Here is a 25,366-nt window from a genome sequence, read left to right as displayed (position 1 = left end):
TTATTCAGCATGTAGGGCACCTACTATGTGCAAGCACTGTACTAGATAATGATTCACTGTGAAAGGCAGCAGGTGTTCCTGGAAATGGGAACTAGTTTATTTAGTTAACATCCTCAGGATACGTCAGCTATCTCTGCATTATAAATGTCAATATTAGAAGCATCCCACAGACAAGAAACAGAAAACTGGGTGCCCTAAAAAGGAAAGAAAACCATCTCTGAGGAGAATTGTGATGTGGATTTTGTCTGTAGCAGAGCTCAAAAAGTCAAGGTTAAAAAGGCTTGTGTTATACAGTTTTGGAAAAGAACCAGTTAATATGGTCCAATAGTCATCAAAATGTCTATTAAATTTAATAATGTAATTTTTAGAATTCCATTTTAGTTTTGGAATTCTAAGGAAGTTATGTAAAATATGGGAGAAAATTATATGAATAAAAGATGTTAATGGCAGGGTTATTTATAGCACCTTAAAAGTGGAAGCAACCTGTAAGTCCAAAAAGAAGAGAATGATAACACAGCCTGTCAATGAAATAATTTCAAGTTATTAAAAGCATAAAAATTATGTAGCTACATTTTAAAATGTACATTTATATAAGACAGTGAAGAAAACAAATTCAAATTCATCTGTTATGATTACAAATATGTAAACTGCTTTTTAAAGAGACTGGAAGTGAATACTTCAAAATTATATTTGCTATTTGGGGTGAAATCACAGGTAGGATCTGTCCCCTCGTTTTTAGTAACACTACACCTTTCAGAACTTCTACATAATTTTTGTAATGGTATGTCTTCAAGACTAGAAAGATTAGAACCTATGCTAGTTTGGAATAACTAGTGAAGACATTTACAATTATAGGATGAAAAGCCTTAATTAGAGGATAGTCAATTGCTCAGAAAACTCAAATAGAAAAATATTATAGCCTACCCAGTGTGTCTCAGTGGTTGAGCATTGACCCATGAACCAGGAGGTAATGGTTCGATTCCCGGTCAGGTCACATGCCTGGGTTGCGGGCTTGATCCCCCAACAGGAGGCAGTTGATCAATGATTCTCTCTCATCATTGACGTTTCTATCTCTCTCTCCCTCTCCCTTCCTCTCTGAAACCAATAAAAATTAAAAAAGAAAAAGATTGTTACAAAAGAGGAAGCAGTGCCCACTAGGTGACCACACATACTAGTGGTGACAATGGGTTCACTTCAGAACTCAAGGACATGAACACAGGAAAATGGACATTAAAGCAGAAGACCAGGTTGAGGGGAGGGTGGAGCTTCCGAGGCCTCTGGCGTCTGTTCTCACCTAAGACAGGTTCCCAGGGCCTTGGGCAGAGATGTGGAGGTCTAATCAAGTCCTCCTTGAATCAACACATTCACTCACAAACAGACCTCAGCATCTCTGCTCTCTGATGCCCCACAACCTCAGGCATACCTCTCCCCTTAGACATCCTGACATCCTCGCAGTTGCACAATAAAGTGTTCATGGCAGACTACAGACCAGAAGAAGCTACTTACTTCTCTATAACCTCTAACCAGAAAAAAGCCACTGCATTATGATGATCATGAGGTGCTATGAAATCTTCCGGTAATGATAAAAGACTAAAACTCAGCTGCACTTCTGAACCACCTGGAAGCTTAGTAAACTGTTTTGTTTGTTGTTGTTTTTTTTGGTGTGTGTGTGTGTTGGGGGGGGGGGGGGGTTTCCACCCTCTTATACTGCTTTAGTAGGTTTATTTTGCTACCTAAAAATCCATATTTTAAATAAGCACCCTAGGGACAACAGACATTGAGATACCACTGGATTTGTTTTTCACCAATGGATAGTCTTATCGGGATATTTATTTAAGCTGAATATACACTCTCCAACCATGCCAGAAGACAGAATAGTTACTATACCTGGTAGTCCAGCATTTGGAAGCTTGGAAAAAACTGACAAATTCGGGATTCAAAAAAATAGGGAAAAATCCAGAAAATGGGTAGTTCTTTGTGATTGTTATCTAATGGATCACAAAAAAAGGAGAAAGAAAATAAGAAACTGATATTAAAGAAAAAAATATAACAGCTATAACTGGAAAGCTTCTGGTATCAGAAGAAACTACAACTTTCAATACATTTAAATCACACAAAAGGAAGGAATGTCTACCAGAGCACCATGTACAGTCAGACCTCTCACAAAGACAATGGAAACGTTCTCCTTTGGGTTTAGATACGTGTATCTAAACACAGCTACACGTATGAAGTAATCCTAACATGCATATCACAATAGTATATGTAAAGGTAGAGATGTTACCAAAAAAGTGGAATATAAAATTGATTTTTATGAGAGGCAGGAATACAGCTGTTACATATAGGCTGAACACAATGCTAGGTACTTTTGATATACTGTCTATGTATAATAACCTCTAGAGTTAGATATTAATAATCCCCATTTTATAGAAGAAGAAAATGAAGCCACAAGATTTAAGTCATTGGTTCAAGTCCACGGAGCTGATAAGTGGCAGAATTGGAATTCAAGCCCACAAAGCTCTTTATTGCTTCCCCAATAATACGGACTTTATACTCTCCGATAAGTGACTTAGGAACTGAAAATAAATGGAATACTTAACACTATGAGTCATATTTTAGATTTCGTTTGCATTCTGTCCCCCAAAGCACACTATTTATGTAGCACAATTGACTGAGAAACTTGATCACAAACTCCTAACGCTCTTACAATTTATCAACTTGTAAGCTGGAAACTAAAAAATTACTGTACAAACTAATTAGATCATTGGATGAAATACTTGGAAGTCCTAAACCACCTGAAACTGAATAATAACCCTCATCCATTCCTCCACCGCTAGGACCTGGTATCTGTGTCACTGATAACCACTGTCTGGCTCCTGGGTGTCTGACTTTCCCCCAAATCCAGGCATGACTTAGCACTCTGGGCCAGAGGTCGGTGCTATCTTCGAGTCCTGGGCAAGACTTTAGGAGCAGGGAATGGAAGGTGCATGAGGGCAGAGCTATGTGGCTGACAATGGTCACTGCTCTATTTCTACCACCTGGTTCATGGCCCTTCAGTAAATACAGGGGTGGGTAAAAGTAGTTGTGAGTACATAAAACACAGTTTATTTTTGTAGTACTACTTATTTATTTTAGCATTATTTTCCATATAAACAACTATAAACCTACTTTTGCCCATACCTGTATTTACTGAAGAAAAAAAAAAAAAGACAATTTACTGCTATTCTTCATGTCCCTTTATGCCCATAAGAACAAAATTATCTACAAGCCATTTTAAAAACACATGATCAGGATAATACAAAGTGTATCATGATGATAAAATATGCCACATTAACAAATAAGCCTGCTTTTAAAAAAGACCAGAAACAAAGGCATATACATTTTAGTGCTCTGATTCACCAAGATCTGATTTGACAGAAAGTAAATGCTCAGATACATGTTTATTTTGAAGTAAGTAATAAATTACACACCTTGACTTTGACCTTTCTTCCACATAGCAATTAGCTTCTTGAATGTAACAGCCAGAGGTTCAACCAAGCCACCAAAAGGAGGGTCTGTCACCATAATGACTCCTTCACCTTTATCTTCCTGTAAAAATGTTCTGCATACTTCAAGGGCAGCCTGGAAAAATACACATTCATTTCTAAATTAGGGAGGCACTTCGTCCTATTTGGAGGAGAATGCACTGGGCTCGGTCTCACCCTTGGTACTGAAATTTCACCCATCTGCCACCCCAGAGTCCCTCACTGGCATCCTCAAGCCTCCCTCATTCAGCCCCTGTGTGATTTTATCTTTGGGTTTCTTGATAAGGAAGTTTTTAAAATTGCAAATTCAAATACCATCACTATCAGAGGACTACACATTTCAAATGGTTAAATTAAAAACCTAAATTTAGTAACCTAAAAGAGAGAAACTCATTACCCATGAAAAACTACCTAAAACTCTACATTCAATTCAATAAACAGAAGCAGGGACTGTGCCAAACACTGGGAACACAAAGACAAGGCACATTTCTTTCCTATCTGGTCTGTCCACCACCACGTGTTCAGTTTAATAAGAGCTACAATTACCAGTTAAACACACAGGGCTTTGAGAACATGCACGGTAAGTAAATAAACGAAGGGTCACAAATAACAACTCGTATCCAGGCCATGAGACCATGCTAGTAACACATTTTCCCAACAAACTGATTCAAGTGTTTTTAGTAATTGCAAACTTAACATAACTACTGTCTAAAATATGTATCTGTTGTTGTTGTTGTTGTTTTGGGAGATGTTAATGAGAGAGACATCTATAATAATAACTCCAGTCAACTGACTTTGTAATAGTTTTCAAGTACGTACTCATCTATAAAAGCAAATCAACACTTAACAATATCCTGAGTGGCATATGATTTTAAAGTTTAGTGGTATGTTAAACTTTAATAAACCTATATGTACTTTAAAATATACAATGTCCTACTACTAAATCCCAACTGATGAGAGGAAAAAGCACCGTATCCTAATCCCTTTCCCTAGGAGAGTCACTATTAACCTTCTACTGGCAGTCCTACAGCAAAGGACAGTGTGTCAAGAAGGTTAATCATTTTTCAAGCGCTGCCTGGTACTTTCTTAACCTGCCAACATGAACAGGACCTAAAGTACAGATGATGTTATTGGAAAATCTTCAAATTCCTTAGTTAAAAGCAGAAAAAAAGAAAACAAACAAGTAAACTAGGCCTAAACTCTTAACCAAATTTTAAAAACATTAAGCATAAACTTCCAGGTAAGAATCTAGGCTGTAATGTCCTGTCAAGAGTTGCTGAGGGCCCTAATGCTGACACCTATGGAAACAGACGCTGGCTTATACCACCAATGTTGACAGGATCCTCTTTTCTTCATCTCAATTATCACTAAAAACTGGCACTTCATATTTTTATTACCCTAGCTGGTCTGGCTCAGTGGATAGAGCGTCGGCCTGGACACTGAAGGGTCCCGGGTTCAATTCCAGTCAAGGGGTTATGGGATCAATTCCCAGTAAGGAACATGCAGGAGGCAGTTGATCAATGATTGTCTCTCATTATTGATGTTTCTATCTCTCGCTCTCTCTCCCTCTCTAAAGTCAATAAAAATATATCTAAAAAATAAATATTTTTTAAAAATGTATATTTTTATTGATTTCAGAGAGGAAAGGAGAGGGAGAGAGAGATAAATAGCTGAAAAATAGATATCCCAATGCCCAACTGATTCTGAAAGAAGGCGTGCGTCACTGGCTATCCTTACTAAATCAGGAGACTCATTTTCAATCCCAACCAACAATTCAGAATCTGTTTTCATTTTCTAAATGCTTGTTTTTTTAGTCTTGCTTGGTTTTCATTCTATCATTAGCTATTATCTTAAAGCACAATAAATACTTTAGCATGGTTCACTATCTTTAAAAAGTCACACACACACACACACACACACACACACACACACACACAGAGATATGTTTCAGGAGATCTTGATAATTCCAATCAAAGCCTCCTGGGAGGTGTGACTACTGGTTGGTTGTGATTTTTATTTTGTAATAAGATTGACAAAGAGCTCAAACTAGGAGTGGAAGTATCAGCTCTGCTGTGTTGTTTATTCACAGTGACGTTATTAACATCATATAAAGAAGCTTCCTTTAAGCCACTATCTTTTTATTAAGACTATTTTTTTAGAGTAGTTTTAGGTTCACAGCAAAATTGAGAAGATGATACAGAGATATCCCACATGGCCCTGGTCTTACACGTACACAGCCTCCCCATTAACACTGCCCACAAGAGGGGTACATTTATTAGAATTAATGAACCTATGTTGACACATCTTTATTAGACACTAGTTTTTAAGGAGTAATCTAATAAAAACATAAATCTCCTTAACTGGGGCATGAAATTTACCAGGGAGACAGATACCAAACAACTAACCACACAACTATCTATAATAAAATCGTAATATGCTAATTAGACCAGGCATCCTTCCGGACATCCTTCCTTCTGGACAAAGCTGCAGTGGGCAGGGGCCCAGGCAGAGGCAGCAGAGGCCTCCAGCCCAGGCGGCAGCCGGGTCAAGGCACTTTCACGAATTTCATGCATTGGGCCTCTGGTTTAATTATAGTATCCTAACTCCACAAAGGAGAACTTGACCTTGTCTGGGGCTCAGGGGAGGCTGGAGAAAATGACTTGGAACAGAGCTCTGAAGAATGAGGTAAAGTTAACGAGGCAAATAGAGAGGAGAAGGCAGAGGGCATGGCAGGGCAAAAGGCCCTGTGATGGGAAGGCCAGTTCCAGATGAGAGTTTGAGATGAACACAAAGAGCAAAGCAGGAGCAGGGAGAGGAGGGGCTGAAGAGTGGCAGGGCTCAGACCACACAAAACCATGTGGGCCTTGGTAAGAAAGTGGATCTTTGCCCAAAAAGTAATGAAAAGTCATGAAAGAGAAATAATGTGATCACTTCTAGATGCTCAATATCTTCTCAGTTAATGAATAAAATATCTCTATGAGTAAATGGTGGAACAGCCACAATTTGATCTTAAGGGACTTTAGAAAAATAACAAAGGAAATACTCTTGAATTTATTCTTCACAAAAGAAGAAAGAGATAATGTTAACAATTCTTACCTCTCCATCAAAGAAGTGATGGTTAAACATGTTATAATGGCAAAAGCTATCTTCCATATAAAACTGCGAATACCTGTAAAATAATTTGCTTATTACTGGAGTTACTTGTCCAGTCATTGTTATACAATAAATAAATATAAACTACATTTTAAAACTGTGAAATCACACCTTTAATAAAGTCAATTTCATCATGCTTCATCTTCTGAAATAAGGAATGCTTTCCCAGCCCTACTGGATTTGGCTCAGTGGATAGAGCATTGGCTTGCGGACCGAAGGGTCCCAGGTTCAATTCTGGTCAAGGGCACATACCTTGGTTGCGGGATCCTCCCTGGCCCAGCCCCGGTGCTGGCTCATGCAGGAGGCAACCAATCTCTATGTGTTTCTCTCACATTGATATTTCTGTCTTTCCCTCTCCCCCTCTCTCTAAAAATCAATGAGAAAATATTCTCAGGTGAGGACTAAAAAATAAAAAAACAAAATTTTTTTAAAAAAATTAGTGTTTTGGTTTTTTTTAAAAATATATATATATTTTTCTATTTCAGAGAGGAAAGGAGAGGGAGAGAGAGAGAAACATCAATGATGAGAGAGAATTATTAATTGGCTGCCTTCTGCATGGGGATTGAGACAGCAATCCGGCATGTGTCCTTGAATGGAATCGAACCCAGTACCCTTCAGTCTGCAGGCTCTCTATCCACTGAGCCAAACCAGCTAGGGCAAAATTTGTGTTTAAGAAAAAAATAAAAAGCTTTCCCCAAATCTTAGTTGGTAACAGTGGCTGATGAATAAAAACCTTAAATTATGTTCCCAAGTTTAATGTATCAGTGATAAAACTATGGAACACTTATAGTTAATAACTTTAAGGAAAATACTGAATCAACCTTTCTGCTCAACAGCTGTTAATTACTGTCTTTTCTTCTGTGATTCACACAAAAAATATTTAATGCAAAGTTTTTCTTGTCTATTGCAGATTAGCTTTATAAAATACTAGAGGCCCAGTGCACAAAATTCAGGGGCAGGTCCCTCAGCCTGGCCTGTGCCCTCTTGCAGTCCAGGGGCCCTGGAGGATATCCAACTGCCGAGGGGGCGGGAGGCTCAGCGCTCAGGGCTTCTGGCTGAGCAGCGTTCCCTTTGTGGGAATGCACTGACCACCGGGGGCAGTTCCTGCATTGAGCGCCTGCCCCCTAGTGGTCAGTGCACGTCATAGCGACCGGTTGTTCGGCTGTTCAGTAGATCTGCATATTAGCCTTTTATTATATAGGATGCTTTTCAATATACAGTGGGGCCTTGACTTACGAGTGTCCCGACTAACGAGTTTTTTGAGATACGAGCCATCTCTCGGCCGATATTTTGCTTTGAGTTGCAAGCTAAAATTCGGGTTATGAGCCAGCTTCAGACACCCCACCACTAGTTGGCACAGCGAACATCACAGTGAACGCCACAACATCAGCCCAGCATCACGTGTCTCACTCGTTCACTTTTGATTTGACATACGAGTCATTTGAGTTACGAGCTCCATCACGGAACGAATTAAACTCGTAAATCAAGGCCCCACTGTATTAAAAAAAGAAGTATGTGCATTTCATATTTACTGAATTAGTGCTGGGAAAGAGGGATATTTATTTATTGGTTGAATCACTCTATTCTTCTAACACTACTTTATTTAAAATTTATTTAATTAAAAAAATTTTTGCAATTACAGTTGACATACAATATTATATTAATTTCAGGTGTAGTAACACACTACTTTAAAATGCCTATCAGCAATGAATGACAGTACCAACTTTGGGTATTAACTTTATAAATTTTTACTAACTTAGTAAGCAAAATCCACACTAACATAATGGTTTACATTTGCATTTATTTGGTTTCTTATAAGATTGAGATTTCCTCATTCTTTAAGTGTATTTGTACTGTCTGTCTCTGTTTTCTCCATTTATGTTTATGGTTCTTAATGTCTTTCATGCTGATTTCTGAGTTTTTCATATACTATAGAAACCTCATTTTTATCTCAATAGGATCTTGAACTTTGACAATTTTGTTATAAACAATTCACATATGAATCACATCATCCTTCTATGGAATGCACAGTGGAAAGACTGAAAAACATCAGGGACACATCCTTACTTCTATGACTTCTTTAGCCAGATCGCGACAGCAGAACAACTTTGTCTACTCTATTCTCAGTTACCCATTACTGTCTACAACTGATTCACCGTCCATGGTATTATAATGGGTAACCCTGCTTATCCTCTTCTTCGTATGCTGTGGTTAAAAGCACAGACTCTTTGGTCAGATGACCTGGTTTCAAACCCTATTGGCAGTGTAACCTTAATAAGTATTTCACCTATCAGAGCCCCAGTTTCTTCGTCTACAAAATGAGAAACATAGTAGTTTCCACATCATAGGCCTTGGTAAGAATAAATGAGATAATGTATGTAAAGTGCTTAACACAGTGCCAGCTAAATAGCATATACTGAAATATTAGGTCTCATTATTTTAATAAACATCAGCTAATATGCTTTAATGTCCCTAATGTTAGGGAATTATGTTTATGTCCAACCAAAATCTCCCTTCCTTTAATCTAATCCATTTCTTCTTGTTCTGTGGAGATGGAGAACAACTGTTCACCATTCTCATTATGTTATCCCTTAATATTATTTACGATACTGTTAGTATATCTGAATCGAAGAAATAAACAAAAGGTTAGGGTAACTGAAAAATATTTAAATTACATACTGTAACTTAATGAACATTCCAAACACTGTGGGGCAATGTCAATTACCACTAATAAAGAAATGACTTCCTATTTAACTAAATTCCAAATAGCTAACAATATATATTATCTGTTATTTAATTAATATATATCTGTCAATACTAGCAGAGCTGTGAGTCAACTATCTTTTGAGAGTTTTCTTCTCTCTTGCATTGCTTTGTGTAAGCAAAAAAAAATACAACCCGTTTAAATATATATTTCTACTGACTCTCCATTTTTTATTGCTTCACAATGACATAATAGTCTTTTTTTTTTTTTCATTAAAAGAGAAAAACTTATTTACATAAAATTCAACACAGCACAGTTGTCCAAAACTTCCTGGGCAGCAGTAAGCAGGGCCAGAGAGAGAAAAAAGCCTAGATTTCAGCTCTAAGTTTCATCGAATACAAACAAGGGAGCATAATTATTCATATTTTAAATTATGAAAAATCACTCAACATTACCCTCTTAAAATGAAATTGGCCACAAAGAATTATTCTCTCCACTGAATAAAGCAAACAAAACCAATCAGAAAGCATGCACTTGAAAACTGCTCAAAAGGACATTCATTTAATTTGGCCATTCATTCTCTTTAAATGAGTCAGTTACCAAGTGTGAAACATACTCTACACACAGGAAATGTAATCAAGAGCTGAATAAAATCAGTTCATAAAATGAACCCAAGAAATCCATTTTTTATATAACTTTATTTGGATGATAGTTTGCCAAATAGAGTTTCACATCTTTCATGCTAAAATTAGAGCATACAGAAATCCATCTTAGCAAATGTTAACTTCACATCTTGGACCCCTGAAAAGGATATTTACAAGCACATCTACATAGAATGCTGGAGTTGAGGCAGCTCTCTGCAGCCTTGGACAGACCTTCTGTAGGGCAACAACAAACCAAAGTCAAAGTGCCAACTGCCACTCCATACCCACAGGGAGTTTTTCCTGACTTAACTCTGAGAAACCCGAACCAACCCACACACTCCATACTGTAAATACAGGCAACAGACTGAATTCGTTCTGGCTACTCCTGGGTTTCAATAGACCAGCTCCCTCTTAACACCCAATGTTGACCTTTTGTAGAATTGACTCAGTAACACAATAAGGGATCAAAGAAACTAAGCTAGGATAACCTTAGCACAACAGAGGTTTATAAACATGAAAAAAAGTATTAATGTATTCCATTAGCTATAAAATAACTTTATCCACATCCCCGTTACCTACTCTAACCAAGAGATTTCAACTTCACGCTCAAGAAAGGTAAAACCATAAGATATGGAATTTAAGGCAAAAGAGTTAAGGGGCCATTTAAATCTTTCAAATTAAAAGCAAATCCAAGTAAGGAGAAAGAATTCTGGAGAATGGTTGCACAATGATGTAAATGTACTTCACTTACTTAACACTACTGAACTATATATTTAAAATGGTTAATATGACAAATTTTATGCTATGTGTACTCTGTCCCAATATTTTATCTTTTTTTTTTTATACTCAGCCAAAGGTATTTTTCCATTGATTTTTAGAGAGAGTGGAAGAGAGAGGGAGAGACAGAGAGAAACATTGATGTGAGAGAAACACACAGATCGGTTGCTGCCTGCATGCGCCTGGACCAGGGCCCAGTCTGGGGAAAAGCCTGAAACCTAGGTACATGCCCTTGACCAGAATCGAACCCAGGACCCTTTGGTCCACAGCCCAACACTCTATCCACGGCCAAACCAGCTAGGGCCACAGTTTGTTTGTTTGTTAAAGTAAATCAGGGCAATAGCAATGAATAATACAAAATGAAATTAAGAAAACAATTTTCAATAGCAACAAAAAGAACAAAACATTTAGGAGTAACTTTAACAGAGGAAGTGCAAGACTTATATGCTGAAAACTAAAAAATATCATTTAAAGAAATGAAAGAAGACCTAAATAAATGGAAAGACTCTTGTGTTTATGAACTAGAAGAAGATTAAGATGGTAATACTCCCCAAATTGATCTACAAATTTAATGCAATCTCTATAAAAAAAAATCACAGCTGATTTTTTTGTAGAAATTTACAAGCTGATCCTAAAATTCATATAAAATGCAAGGAACCCAAAATAGCAAAAAAAAATCTTGAAACAGAATAAAGTTGGAAGACTCACACTTCCTAATTTCAAAACTTACTACAAAACAACAATCAAGATTGTGTGGGACTAGCATAAGGATAGACACAGATTAATGGACCAGAATTTAGAGTCCAAAAATAAACCCATGCATTTATGGTCATTTGGTTTTCAATAAGGTATCAAGATAATTCAAGGGGAGAAGAATAATCATTTCAACAAATGGTGCCAAGGCAACTATGCAAAGAGAATGAAGTTGGATCCCTACCTCACTCCATATAGAAGACTTAACTCAAAATAAGTATAAGAACTAAAATAAAAAGCTCTAAGAAGAAAACAGGTATAAATATTCATGATCTTGTATTAGTCAATAGTGTCTTAGATATGATATCTAAAACATAAGCAATCAAAGAAAAAAGATAATAACTGGACTTCATCAAAAGTAAAAAGACAGGGTGGAGGGTAGGCAATGGGAGGATAAGGACACATATGTAATACTTCAATCAATAAAAAAAAAGTAAAAAGATAACCCACAGAATAGGAAAAATTATTTGCAAATCATATATCTGATAAGAGTCTAGTATCCAGAATATATTAAGAACTTTTTCAATTCAACAATAAAAAGACAACCAATTAAAAATGAGCAAAGGGCCCTAGCCAGTTTGGTTCAGTGGACAGAGCCTCGGCCTGCAAACTGAAAGGTACCAGGCTTGATTCCAGTCAAGGGCACATGCCCAGATTTCGGGCTCAAGCCCCAGTGGGGGACTTGCAGGAGGCAGCTGATCCATGATTCTCACTCATCATGGATGTTTCTATCTCTCTCTCCCTCTTCCTTCCTCTCTGAAATCAATAAAAATATATTTTAAAAAAAATAGGCAAAGGATTGAATAGACATTTCTCCAAATAGAAAAACAACTAGTCCATAAGCACATGAAAAGATGCTCAACATCACTAACCATCAACAAAATGTAGTTACCTGTGTTTTGGCAGTTTGGCAATTCCTCAATAAGTTAAATACAGAGTTATCATATGACGTAGCAATTCTACGCCTAGGTAGATATGGCCTCAACTGTGTCCTCACAAATACCTATGTTAAAGCCCTAACCCCAATACTTCAATTTGTATCTATATTTGGAGGCAGGCCCTTTAAAGAAATGATTAAGTTAAAATGAGGTCCTTAGGGTGGGCCTCAATGATTATGACTGGTGTCCTTACTAGAAGAAGAAATCACACACACAGAGGAAAGACCATTGTGAGAACAGTGAGAAGGCGGCCATCTGCAAGATAAGAAGAGAGGCCTCAGAAGAAACCAAACCCACTGACACTTGATCTTGGACTTCCAGCCTCTAAAACTATGAGAAAATAAGTTTCTGTTGTTTAAACCACCCAACCTACTGTATTCTGTAATGGCAGCCCTAGTAAATTAATACAATAACCAAGAGATATGAAGATATATTCATATAAGAAAATGTCCACAAGTGTTCATAGCAGCATTATTCATAATAACTGAAAAGTGAAAGCAACCCAAATGTCCATCAGCTGATGAATGGATAAACAAAATTTGGTATGTCTATTTAATACAGTATTATTCAACCATAAAGAGGAATGAAGTACTGATCATGCTACAACATGGATGAACCTTGAAAACATTATGCTAAGTGAAAGAAGCCAGACACTAGAGGTCACATATTATATGATTCCATGTATATGAAATCTCAAGAAGAGACAGAAAGTAGACTAGTGATGGCCAAGGGTTAGGGAACGGGGAAATGAAGAGAGACTGCTTATAGGAAAGTGTTTGTTTCAAAGGTGATGGAAATATTCTGGAATTAAACAGTGGTGATGATTGTACAACCTTGTGAATAATACTAAAAATGTATGTGAAATATATTTCAATTTTTTAAAAATATGCCTAAAATACAGCAAGTAGGGGAAAAAAGACTTTAAGTTGTTATTCTACGCTTTAAAAATTTTAAATGGAATCCGGCCAGTGTGGCTCAGTGATTGAGCATCAACCCATGAACCAAGAGGTCCCCAGTAGATTCCTAGTCAGGGCACATGCCTGGGTTGCGGGCATGATCCCCAGTCTCAAATCCATTTGCCCCAACCTATCAGCAACCATTTGACTCTGAAGCCCTCTATTTGCTAATCCTTGGCCTTGGGGTCTGTCTATCCCCCAGGTAGCATGCCCTTCATTTAGGCTACATCCAGTGAAAGATGACAACATGTACATCATCTGGTAAAAATATTAAATAAATGCCTTATCACACTTAAAACAGCATGATGAAACAAAGTCCGGGAGGAAGCTCAGAATTATCTTTGAAAACAAGTATATGAGAAGAAATTTCACTCAGTAGGAATTTATCACTAAATTATAAGCCAAAGACAACGAGGCACATTCATGGACAGAATTTAGGAAGCACACTAGCAAAAAGAGAAATTCCTTTACCAGAAGGAAAGGGGAGAGGCACGGGGAGGCAGGAGAGGGTAAAGTGGGAAAAAGAAAAAAAAAACAAGAGAAATTCACAGCCTCTGTTTGAAATATGGAAGATTACATATGGAGTTTATATGACTGAAAAAGTGCCTTATCACCAATTACTACTTCTAAATGTTAACTAGAATTAGAACAGGTAATAAACAATTAAAGAGAGGAAAAACAATTAAAAGCAGGAGACAATGAATGAGAATAAATATTATACTTTGTAAACCTACCGAAAATCAATATCCAATAACAGGCTTTTAATGTTAGGCTTCTTGTCACCTGATGCTTTCAACCTGATCAGCTCATGCAACCTAAAACAATTAGTGAAAGCAAATTTAATATGAAGTTACAAAGGCCATAGATAATAAACAAATAAACAAAAAAATCAATATTCTCCTGATATTTCTGATTGTTCACTGAAGAGAATGTGGCAGATGTAATCAAAGTTCCAATTTTACAAATATATTTTAAAAGTCAGAACTTCTCTGAAACATAAAAGTCTAAAATTATAAACAGAATTTAAGAACCAAATCAAAAAGAATCTCCTATTATATATCAGAAATCTATAAAGATTTCTCCCAAGTGGATTACAGATTACAAACTCCTTTAGAGGGACCATGCTATATATTTCTTTGTATATTTAAAACTTTATGCTCTATCCTGGAACTTGAGAATTCTTTTCTTACAGTTTAAATAACGGTGCCAGGAAGTTTTTTAAAAAACCACATAACCTACCTTGGTGTTCCAACACACAGCACTCTTCTGAACCCAAGGGTAGAAAGTAGGTCTATCAAGAACTGACAGCTCCTATCAGCAAACAAATACTGCGCGTTTGTCTTCTTGTTTTCCAACGGAGAAAGGAGCTGACTGGGCCTTTTTAACTGGATGACAGAAATATCACCCATGACCTGGTGCTCACGATGCTTCTCCCAGTCATCTGGCAGGAGCAACTGCTGACATCTTTGACAAAACTTTCTCTGAGACAACGGCAACTCAATGAACTTCAAATACCTTCAAAACACAACACAACACAAGGAATGTATTGTAAGTTTGTTGTTTTATAGACAATTTATTTTTGCTATTTTTAGTATGCAAAAGTATTATTTCCTAAAGACTACTGCATAAAGAAGCAAAGGTAAGAAAAATCTGTGGAATGTTGGCTAGAATTTATGTCTGGCTGCAGCTGCATGCCTACAAAGTGGAAAAGAATCAGCAATTTCATAAGAATTGAGATGCTCCAATTCGGTCACTGAATGAAGATCAATATCCATTTAAAATGTGAACATAATATACTACTCAAACAACTTAGTAGTAATGGAGACTACTATCACGTTTAAATTTATTGACAAATCCATGTGCTCTAACTTTGAAATGTTAAATAGTCTGGCTCAGTATGACAGTCATTTTAAAATGAGAAATTAAGATCATTCTTCAAGCTCTTATGGCATATTTAGCAAGAAGAATTGCCTCCTTAAAGAAAAAATGTTCCTACAAAGTTCCTCTGTTCTTAGCAATACTGATGGAGGCAGTTCTGAGAAACTCATCCCCAAAACAGCAAGCTGATATTTGAAGCTTTAAAAAATATATATTAGAATCCCATTTGAAAGATAGAATCCAATCTTTTAAGCCATTCGTATATCTGATTTCAAAGTCACCACCCTGGCCTTTTTTTCTTTTCTTTTGATTTGGGATGAATAAAGAGAGAGAAAAAACTGCTGACTATGTATATGCTACAGCAGCTATGAAATCAGAGTAAGAAAACAAAAGAAAAATAAATAAGCTTATCGAGGCTCATAGAGGTCAGAAATGTCCAAATCTAAGCATGTCAAATAGTGCACTAAAGGATTCTTCTAGTTTGAGAGAAGTCATATGGTTTCAATTGAACTAAACTCTGGAACTGCACTGGAAAAACTGAACATAATTTAAAATCAAAGTGGGCTTAAAACTTTTTATTTCTAAGCAGTTTCACTTCAAAGCACCCAAGGCAGTGACAAATACATATTCTGAATGGCTACAGCAAGAAATAGGCTTATCATGCCAGTAATTTAAATGTTTCTATTTCTATGATAACCGTTCCTGTGACAGCTTTATCCATGACTAGAAAGAAAAAGGACGACCATATTAGAAGAAACTTTTATAGTAATTCAAAGAAAGAATGTCAGTAGAGAACAGGGCCCCTAAGACATGAAGTGCAAGTGGAAAGACCAGTACATTGCAGCCACGGAAGCAGTGAATTCACTATGTTACCTTTCATTATTAAATGTTGTGTCAGCCCTGGTCGGTTTGGCTCACTGGGTAGAGTATCGGCCTGGGGACTGAAGAGTCCCAGGTTTGATTCCGGTCAAGGGCATGTACCTTGCTTGCAGGCACATCCCCAGTAGGGGGTGTGCAGGAGGCAGCTGATCGATGCATCTCTCTCATTGATGTTTCTAACTCTATCCCTCTCCCTTCCTCTCTGTAAAAAATCAATAAAATATATTAAAAAATAAAAATAAAAATAAATGTTGTGTCAAAGTCGCCCACATCGAGCCACGATACAGTAACAGAAACCGGATTTACTATTCTGACCTTCAAAAAATGTTTTAAACAGACAAAATACATGAAACCACAGTTTCAATATATTGGACAACTGGCAGCCCAGTGAATAACAGAAGGAAACAAATGAGTAAGTGGTACAACTGCCCAGCTTGCAGTAGTCTCCCATCCTCCATGGGGGATGCGTTCCAAGACCGTCCCAGTGGATGCATCAAACCCTATATATACTATGTTTTTTTCCTAAATATACATATGTATGATAAAGTTTAATTTCCAAATTAGACAGAGTAAGAGATTAACAACAATAACTATAATAAAATAGAGCAATTATAATATACTGTAATAAATGTCATATAAATGTGGTCTTTTTCTCTCCTGTAATTTTCGTATTTTCAAATTCTATTCCTGAATCTAGACTTATTAAATTGTCTAGAATCCCCCATCAATGTTAAATAGAAATGGTAAAAGTTGACATCCTTGCCATGTCCCAGTCTTAGGAGGAATGCATTCAATCTTTTGTCAGTATGGTATTAGTTATAAGTTTTTCTTAGATGCCCTTTATCAGGTTATGGAAATTTCCATCTATTCCTAGTTTTCTGAGAATCTTTATCGTGAATGAATGTTTGATTCTGGACTTGGAAGAATTCAAGTTATATAGTCCATAACCAGGGTCCCTACCGAAAAGCCTGCTGGACAGCTGTGTGGCAGGTAGAAAGGACAGCTTCCAGGCTGGAGCATTTGTGCAAGCCCTCAAACAGGTTTCTCTAAGATGAAACCAATGATTGTGCTACATGTGAATGTTCTGAAAGGTTCAGACAACCAGCAGAGAGTCTGCAGCTGAATCAGCGATGAGCACATAAATAACTAACAGCAGCTACAACAAAAAATCCAAGACTGTGTGAACTCCAAGGAAAACAAAAAACTGTGTGGAAAAGAACTTACTATGATTTCATGGTTTAGCTATGAGCAGCATTTATATGGTTATAATAATACAAATACTAAATTCTGAATCTAACCAAATTCATGGTATAGCCATGTAAGACTAAGGTGTGAAAAGATATACATTATAGTGGGGGGCAAGAGGGCGGGGTTGGAGAGGAGAGGGCAGAGAGAGGAGGGAAAGATAAATCCTCATCTTCCACATGAAATAAACAGATAATTCCAAACACTGATAAATCAAGAAGTACAAGGCAAGCATGCTCTGTACTCTACAGACAGGAATGTGCCTTCTAGAAGAATTAGCCAGAAGAGCCGAGTAGCTGCTTCTGGGGTGGGGGAAATGCATGGGTGGAGACAAGCATATTGCTCTTTGTACAACCTCACAGAACTACTTGATTCTATTGTCACTGATTTCTTTACTGAAATTAAATTCACAAACCACACAATCACCCTTTTAAAGTGTACGATTCAGTGATTTTAGAACATTCATGAAGTTGTGCAACCATCACAATATAATTCCAGAACATTTTTTTATCACCTCAAAAAGAAATCCCATCCATACCTATCAGTAGTCACTCCACAATTCCTCCTACCCCTGGCCTCTAAAACCACTAATGTACTATCTTTATAGACTTGTCCATTCTGTACATCTCATATAAATGGAATCATATAATAGCCACATATAAAATTTGATTTAAAATATTTATTATTAATAAAAGACATTTACTTAAAAAATAAAAACTGGCCTAGTTGGTGTGGCTCAGTGGTTGAGCATCAACCCATGAACCAAGTGGTCACAAGTTCAATTCCTGGTCAGGGCATATGCCCAGGTTGCGAGCTTGATCCCTAATAGGGGCCATGCAGGAGGCAGCCAATCGATGATTCTTTCTCATCATTGATGTTTCTATCGCTCTCTCCCTCTTCCTTCCTCTCTGAAATCAATAAAAATATATTTTTAAAAAACACAGAGATAACATGATGATGAATTACAACTGACATAGCCAGGGATTGAACCTGCAACCCAGGTACATGCCCCCCATTTTATTTTCCTTTGGGGAATGTGTTTTATTTAACCCGGTATATCCAAAATATTATTTCAACATATAATCAATATAAATATTATTAATGCGATTACTTATATTTTGTTAATTGTTAGTCCAGTCTACAACATCCAGAGTACCACACTGCAAATGGCCAGTGGCTTCTGGCCACTGAACTGGATGGTGCAGGTCGAGGCCTCATTTTACTTTTGTGTAAACACCAAGCCTCTTTGGAATTTTATGTACTTGAATTTTCCAGGAACGCTGCTACTGTGCAAACAGAGGATTGAGGTTTGACTGTACTTTGTTTTTTCCAGGTACATGCCCTTGACCAGGAATCGAACCCACCATCCTTCAGCACTGAGCCAAGCCAGCCAGTGCCCAATCTGTACTTCTTAATCCCTTCATCTTTTTCACCCAATGGCCCAACTCCCCTCCCCTCTGGCAACCATCAGTCAGACACAAGGTTTTTTAACAGCTTGGTAGCAAGAACATGAAACCATGAAGAGTTAAGCATCACTCAGCACTCTTTCCTTATTTATACTTACTACACATACCCCAGGGGGAAAAGAAATTCATTCTGCCACAGGCTCAGCATGATTCAAAAATTGCAGGCTAACATTTTGAAATGTCATTTTTATTGATCTCCATGTGATGTTCCATTTGCCTTTCCTGGAGTAGACAAATAATGTTTATGGCATTTCCCTAATAGCAGACCTTGAAAATCTGAGTTTAAATGAGCTTTGAAAAAAGCATAACCAAATAAAATATCAACTAAATAAAATGATCTGAATGCACATAAATTAATACTGATGCTAGCATTAAAATATATCTTCCCTGAGACTTCATAGGTCACAATAAAGGTGCCAACGTACTACATAATAGAATAGGCACATTTCAACACGTAAGAGGCAGCTAAAACCTATAAGGAAAGTCAAATCTCAGGCATAAAATGTAAATCTGTCACCTGAGCACATGAAATACAAAGGACGGCTCAGAGTGAGATTAGGAAAATGAATATCAAGTCCTATTCTGTAGAGCCTAGGAGTCTGTGTAGCACCTCCAGTTCCGTAATCAAAATCAAGTAACAAGGTCAATTTATCTTGGTAGCTACCATCAATGCTTGCTAGCAATTCCAAAAATAAATCAGTCAATGGAAAACTACTGTTACTCTACAATAACAGATAAAAAGTTTGCTTTACAGAATAGGTATAATGTTTAAATGCATTTTACTACTTTCAAATACAGTTGTTACTTAATCAGATAACATAAATGAGTTGCATAAAGTTAAATTAGAAAGCAATTACAATCTCAAGTAACAAAGCAAGGAAACAAGAACACCTAGATTTTCTTATAGTTTAATTGAATCACCAATGTCCTTATGGGATAACATGAGCAACATGCTTATCAGATAAAAGTAAGTGATAAGGCAGAATATAAAACTATGTATACATTATGACTACAACCTTGTAAAACAAACCTTGGCAGAGGAAAAAAGACGTGGAGGAAATGTAACCAATCGACCAAGGTGATGGGTGCAGAGGGAGAAACCATGGGTGATGTTTTCCTACTTTCTGCATCTTATTCTATTTTATCTCATTATGATATATCTCTAACTCCTCATGTTTTATTTCTTGTATCTCCTTAAATTAAAACACTACACATCACATATTAATTACTATCTGCTTTTATATTTAAAAATACAGCCGTTCTAGCCCAGCCAGTGTAACTCAACGGTTGAGCATCAACCCAGGAACCAGGAGGTTGCCGGTTTGATTCCAGGTCAGGGCACTTGCCCAGGTTGTGCGCTCGATTCCCGGTGGGGGTGAGTGCAGGAGGTAGTGGATCGATGAGATTCCTCTCATCGATGTTTCTATCTCTCTCTCTTTTCCTCTCTATCTAAAAACCAATGAAGAAAGATATTTAAAAAATAATAAAATAAAACAAAAATACAGCCATTCTAGTAGTATGAACTTGAAGTTACTAACTTCTCTAAACCTCAATTTCTCATCTAAGTAAACTAACTCAGCAGGATTAAAAATACCTCATGTAAAACACCTAGCTTAGTGCCTCGCTCACAGTAGTGCTCAATTTATATCACTTCCCTTCTCAACATTTTTTGTTATTGATTGAATTCTTATAAATTAAGTAGACATCACTGATTAAGTACTTTGGTTAAGAGGCAATCCATTTATCTTTAAAAAAGCCTCCTCCATCAAAGGACTTTGAAATCTACTTAGAAGCTTAGGAAGACATTTTTAATAGATCCCAGTAATCCTTTCCATTTAGCCTGGGTAAGACCTCAGAAGCCTTCAAAACAGCAGCCCAGATAACCTGAAGGAGTAGCCATTAGAGTGAAAACCTACTTGTCATCAGCAGCTCGGAACAGGGAATTCTTAGGAGCTTCTCCCAGCACAGAGAGCACACAGGAGAGGGAGAAACTCTTTTCTCGGGTTTGCCAAAGAATTAAATCTATGGCTCAATTCCAGTTCACCCAATCAAACATTTTAACAGTGGAGATATTTAAAAACAGGTGATTACAGCTTTAAAAAAAAAATGGTTCATTTAATATTTCAAAACAGAAACATTACAGGAAATCTTCATGGTTTTGTATTTAGCAATGAATTCTTAGCTTTGCTACCAAAAACACAAGCAACAAAAGAAAAATTTGATGAGTTGGACTTTTTCAAAGTTAAAAACTCTTGTGTATCAAAGGACATCATCAAGAAACTAAAAAGACAATCTAAAGAATGGAAAAAAATATTCACATATCACCTAATAAGAGTGAATGTATAAGCATATAAAGAACTCCTGTGACTCAACAACCAAAAGGAAACCATTTTAAATATTGACAAAAGAATTGAATAGATATTTTTTCTAAGGAAGATAAGCAAATAGCCCCCAAAAAACATATGAAAAGATGACCCACATTAGGAGTATAGCAAAACAAAAAATTAACACCAAAATGACACACCACTTCACATTTGCTGGGATGGCTATAATAAAAGACAAAACAAACAGAAAATAAGTGCTGACAAGGATGTGGAGAAATTGGAACCTTCACATATTGCTGGTGGGAGTGTCAAATGGGAAACAGTTTGGCAGTTCCTCCAAAAACTAAACATAGTATAACCTTACAATTCAGTAGTTCCACTCCTAAGTATATATGCCAAAGACCTGAAAACAGGGATTCAAACAGATATTTATACACCACTGTGCACCAAAGCACTATTTAAAATAGCCAAAATGTGGAAACACCCAAGTGTCCATTGATAGGTGAATAAATAAAATGTGGTATATACATACAATAAAATACTATATATATAAAAGGCTAATATGCTGTGTCTGTCTGATCAGTCACTATGACTTGAACTGACCACCAGGGGGCAGATGCTCAATGCAGGAGCTGCCCTGACGTGCACTAGCCATTTAGAGAAACAGCACCACAGACCTGGTGCCCACAAAGCAACACATGGCTTCTTCCAAGTGGGACACAGGCCCTGCCACAATCCCAAAGACAACCAACCAAATCACAGCCGATGCTGCCAAGACCCCATGGTACAAAATGCAGCCCACAGCCCAGCCCAGCCCAGAAACGGTCACTGTGGGCGCCAGGTAATGACGTCACATAGCAACGCCTGGCTTCCTCTCCCTAGAGACTAGCCTCCTTACAGTTTCTCCAGCCCAGGAACACAACTCGCTTTATAGCCAGGTGCAAACATTTTACACTTTAACCAAATGTCTGTGAAGCATTTTCCCGTGCCTCATCTCATTTGATCCTCACAGAAGTCCTGGAGTAGGTAGATAGGAAACTTGGTAGAATCCTATTTTCTTTTAGTTAGCTGGAAAATGGAGATTTAGAAAGCTTAGAGAAGATTTAGCAAGCTTAGAAACTTGACCCAACTGAAAAGAAGAAATGGTGGACCTTGAAAATGACTTCAGGTTTTCTCACTGTGCAGAATATAGTCAAACACCACTGCAGTTAAATATTTTTTGTTCTCCCTGCGTGATCTACAATAATAATGTGCTTCGTGTTAATATTTACTGCTGTGTTGCTAACAATTAACTGAAAGAGAAGTTGGGGTGCTTCACTGGGCTGGAAAAAGTTTAGCTAAATCAGAAAGTAGTTCTAATTAAGCAAGTTTATGCTAAGTTGACTCACACATGCACGATACATATAAAGCTCTCCCTGGTGCCAATCGCACGCATGTGTTTCAATATGTCATTGTCGATCGTGCATTTGGTTGACATTTCTATTATAGAGAAAGGGCGAATAGTGATATTAAAATATTTATTCTAATTAATTTCCTTTCAATGTGCACGAATTTGTGCACCAAGCCACTAGTTCAGCTATAAAAAGGATGAAATTCTAACACATGCTACAACAAGAATAAGCCTTGACAACATTATGCTAGGTGAAATAAGCCAGACATAAAGGACAAATACTGATGATATCATTCATTTGAGGAACCTAGAATAGTCAAATTCATGGAGACAAATAGATTAGAGGTGACCAGAGATTGGGAGCAGGTAGAATGGAGTTACTGCTTAACAGTGGCAAAGTTTCTATTTGGGGCGATGAAAAGGTTTTGGAAATAGTGGTGATGGTTGCACAACATTATGAATGTACGTAACGCTACTGAATTGGCAAATTTTATGTTACATATATATATTTACCACAATAGAAGTAATTAATTAAACTTAAAGGCACAGGTAAAAAACAAACAGGACAATAAAACGACAGCACATCAGTACCTTTGCACACACTGCATTCGGGAGAGAGGAGGCTGGCATCTTCGGTTATGAGCTTCTCGGGCAGCAAGTCTAGCACCTGACAACTGAGAGTACAAAATCCACTTAATGTGCCATCAAACTTGCTACCATGCTGGAGAAAGTGGGATCACATTCTGACATCAAGAAGCCAGAAATTCAAGGAGCTCAAAGTTGTAAACAAGCATTCATTTTAGGGGGGAGGGAGGAGGGACCACAGCACACCAAAACATTAAACTGGAAAAATTCTAGAGTAGTGTGAAGCAGTAGAGCACAGTGATTAACGCTCATGCGGTGATCTTAGCAGGTCTGCAGAAGAGTCATGTACAAGACTGTTTTCTAAGAAATCTACCAAAGCTGAAAATATTCTACTCAACACTTTCCAAAACTTTAATTGGAGCTGAGTCCAAGAGGACACCCAGCTCATAACTATTTCTCCAAGTGCCTTCATCTGTCATCCAGTAGATGTATAAAGGATGTACAGTGCAAATGTTGAAAAGGGGTGTTTTTCTCAAACACTGTTTGGAATGATCGTGACCTAAACTCTTTAGGGGAGAAATCTGTATTTGCAAACCCAACACCAACACCCCAGACGGTCTTAATGGGAACTAAGTCTTTGAGACAGTCGTTTCAGACATCAGTGAGCCAAGTAAGTTCAGAGTATGAACCTGTCTTACAAACCACACGGTATCTTCAACTCTTTAAGGATTTACCTCATTCATTCTCAAAGATGTCACATACATCAAAAATTAAAAATATAGACATCCACAAAGTTAATGTACCTTTTCATCTTCCCATTGAAAAAAATTACAATCTTTTCTATCTCGACAGGCTGAGCAGGCATAAAACCTCCGCGTGTCTTCCTTCCCTTGGCTCACCTTTACAAACAACAGCGTGGGACCTAGTTCCAGAACAGGAAAAAGAAACATGTCAAACAACAGTCACGTGCGTCAAGTTCCCGGTTGTCACCGCCCTTCACTACACTTGTTTTCATTTTATGCACGGATTTATCATCATTAAATCCACTACTTTAACAATTTACTTAGGAAATCGTTTTTGAAAACCGGTCTCTCCAGGAATAAAATGCCACTGTCAGCAGAGCTGCTGTCTACGTGGCGTATGGCCTGGGCCCTGACATTAGAGCAGTGGTTTGTTATGGGGTGGGGCCACAACATTAGTAACAAAGAAACAGAATTTCCGGAGGATGAGGCCCAGAAATCAGGATTTTAAAACGATTCCCAGGTGATTCTAATGTGCAGCCAAGGTTGAGAGCCACTGCTCTAGAGCAAGGAGGGCGGCCAAGGAACCGAGCACGTGGCCTCCAGCCCCTCAGGGATCTTTTCAGGGGAAATCTGGGCTTCGAGAGCAGGACACACCCCCTCTTCGCAAGAATTCACTCGCTATCATTCCCTTTTCTAACCTTTTTTTTTTTTTAACTGAAAAAGTAGTAAATCAACAAATGAAACCCCAAGTACTTGGTGATGGGAATTACTCGACAGCACGCATCCCCCTTTGCCTCGCCTCTGCCTATTTCCTTAAAATAGAGAGATAACAGCCGTGGAGCCCAAACCACAACGGCGGGACTTGTTATAACGGCCTCTTAGGTTGAAAACCACCACTTCCCGAGAAGGGGTGTTTGCGAGGCATCACACACGGCGCGGGAGAACGGTGGATGGAAACCCGGGGGAAGCTCAGGCTAACGCTCGCCCCGGGCGCCCGGCAGCCGGGCTGAGCCCAAACGCGGACCCACCGTGAGGGCACCGCGGGGCGGGGGTGGCGGGGTCGGAGGAAAGCACCACCTCCACTCCCGAGCTGCCCGGGCTGCTCGCGCTCCCCTCCGCCTCCCCGGCACCCAGCCTGTCCCGGAGGGTCGCCATCTTCCCGCCGCCGTCCCGAGAGCCTCTGTCCAACCAATAAGGAGGCGGAGAAAGAGCGTCGCCACGCCCCGCAGAGACTCACAGCGCCCCCGCGCGCCTGGGAGGCGCTGCGGCCGCGAGGCGAGCCCACTCCATCAAACGCTGTCGCCGCCCGCCCTGGGCTGGCCCGCCCCTAGGCAGTCCTGGGCAGCTAAAGGGACGACTGGCAGGCAACTTGTTGGACCTGTGCAGTAAGTTCCTCTGTTTTCTGCCGAA

The 25,366-nt window shown here is 38.2% G+C and overlaps 1 protein-coding gene across 5 annotated transcripts in view; it reads right to left on the bottom strand.

Moving 5' to 3' along the window:
• Window positions 1–25,138, bottom strand: part of ZCCHC4 (zinc finger CCHC-type containing 4) — a 44,140-nt gene extending 19,002 nt beyond the window's left edge. The window contains exons 1-8 of one of the 5 annotated variants that reach the window (XM_036330425.1): window positions 24,985–25,138; window positions 24,017–24,135; window positions 23,220–23,302; window positions 14,686–14,961; window positions 14,181–14,261; window positions 6,618–6,690; window positions 3,468–3,618; window positions 1,888–1,988 (exon numbers count right to left, since the gene is read on the bottom strand). In XM_036330425.1, coding sequence (XP_036186318.1) covers window positions 1,888–1,988; window positions 3,468–3,618; window positions 6,618–6,690; window positions 14,181–14,261; window positions 14,686–14,961; window positions 23,220–23,302; window positions 24,017–24,135; window positions 24,985–25,111 — 1,011 coding nt within the window. In that variant the 5' untranslated portion in view covers window positions 25,112–25,138. Of the gene's footprint in view, window positions 1–1,882; window positions 1,989–3,467; window positions 3,619–6,617; window positions 6,691–14,180; window positions 14,262–14,685; window positions 14,962–19,021; window positions 19,137–23,219; window positions 23,303–24,016; window positions 24,136–24,984 lie in introns of those variants that run through there. The other 4 variants (XM_036330445.1, XM_036330463.1, XM_036330453.1 and 1 more) reach the window with 4 other exon arrangements.
• Between the last annotated feature and the right edge of the window lie 228 nt (window positions 25,139–25,366).

This window comes from Myotis myotis, unplaced genomic scaffold, assembly GCF_014108235.1.
Source record: "Myotis myotis isolate mMyoMyo1 unplaced genomic scaffold, mMyoMyo1.p scaffold_m19_p_1, whole genome shotgun sequence".
Classification (NCBI taxonomy): domain Eukaryota; kingdom Metazoa; phylum Chordata; class Mammalia; order Chiroptera; family Vespertilionidae; genus Myotis; species Myotis myotis.
The sequence above is the reverse complement of the archived record's forward strand: the minus strand, read 5'-3'. Positions and strand labels throughout refer to the sequence as shown.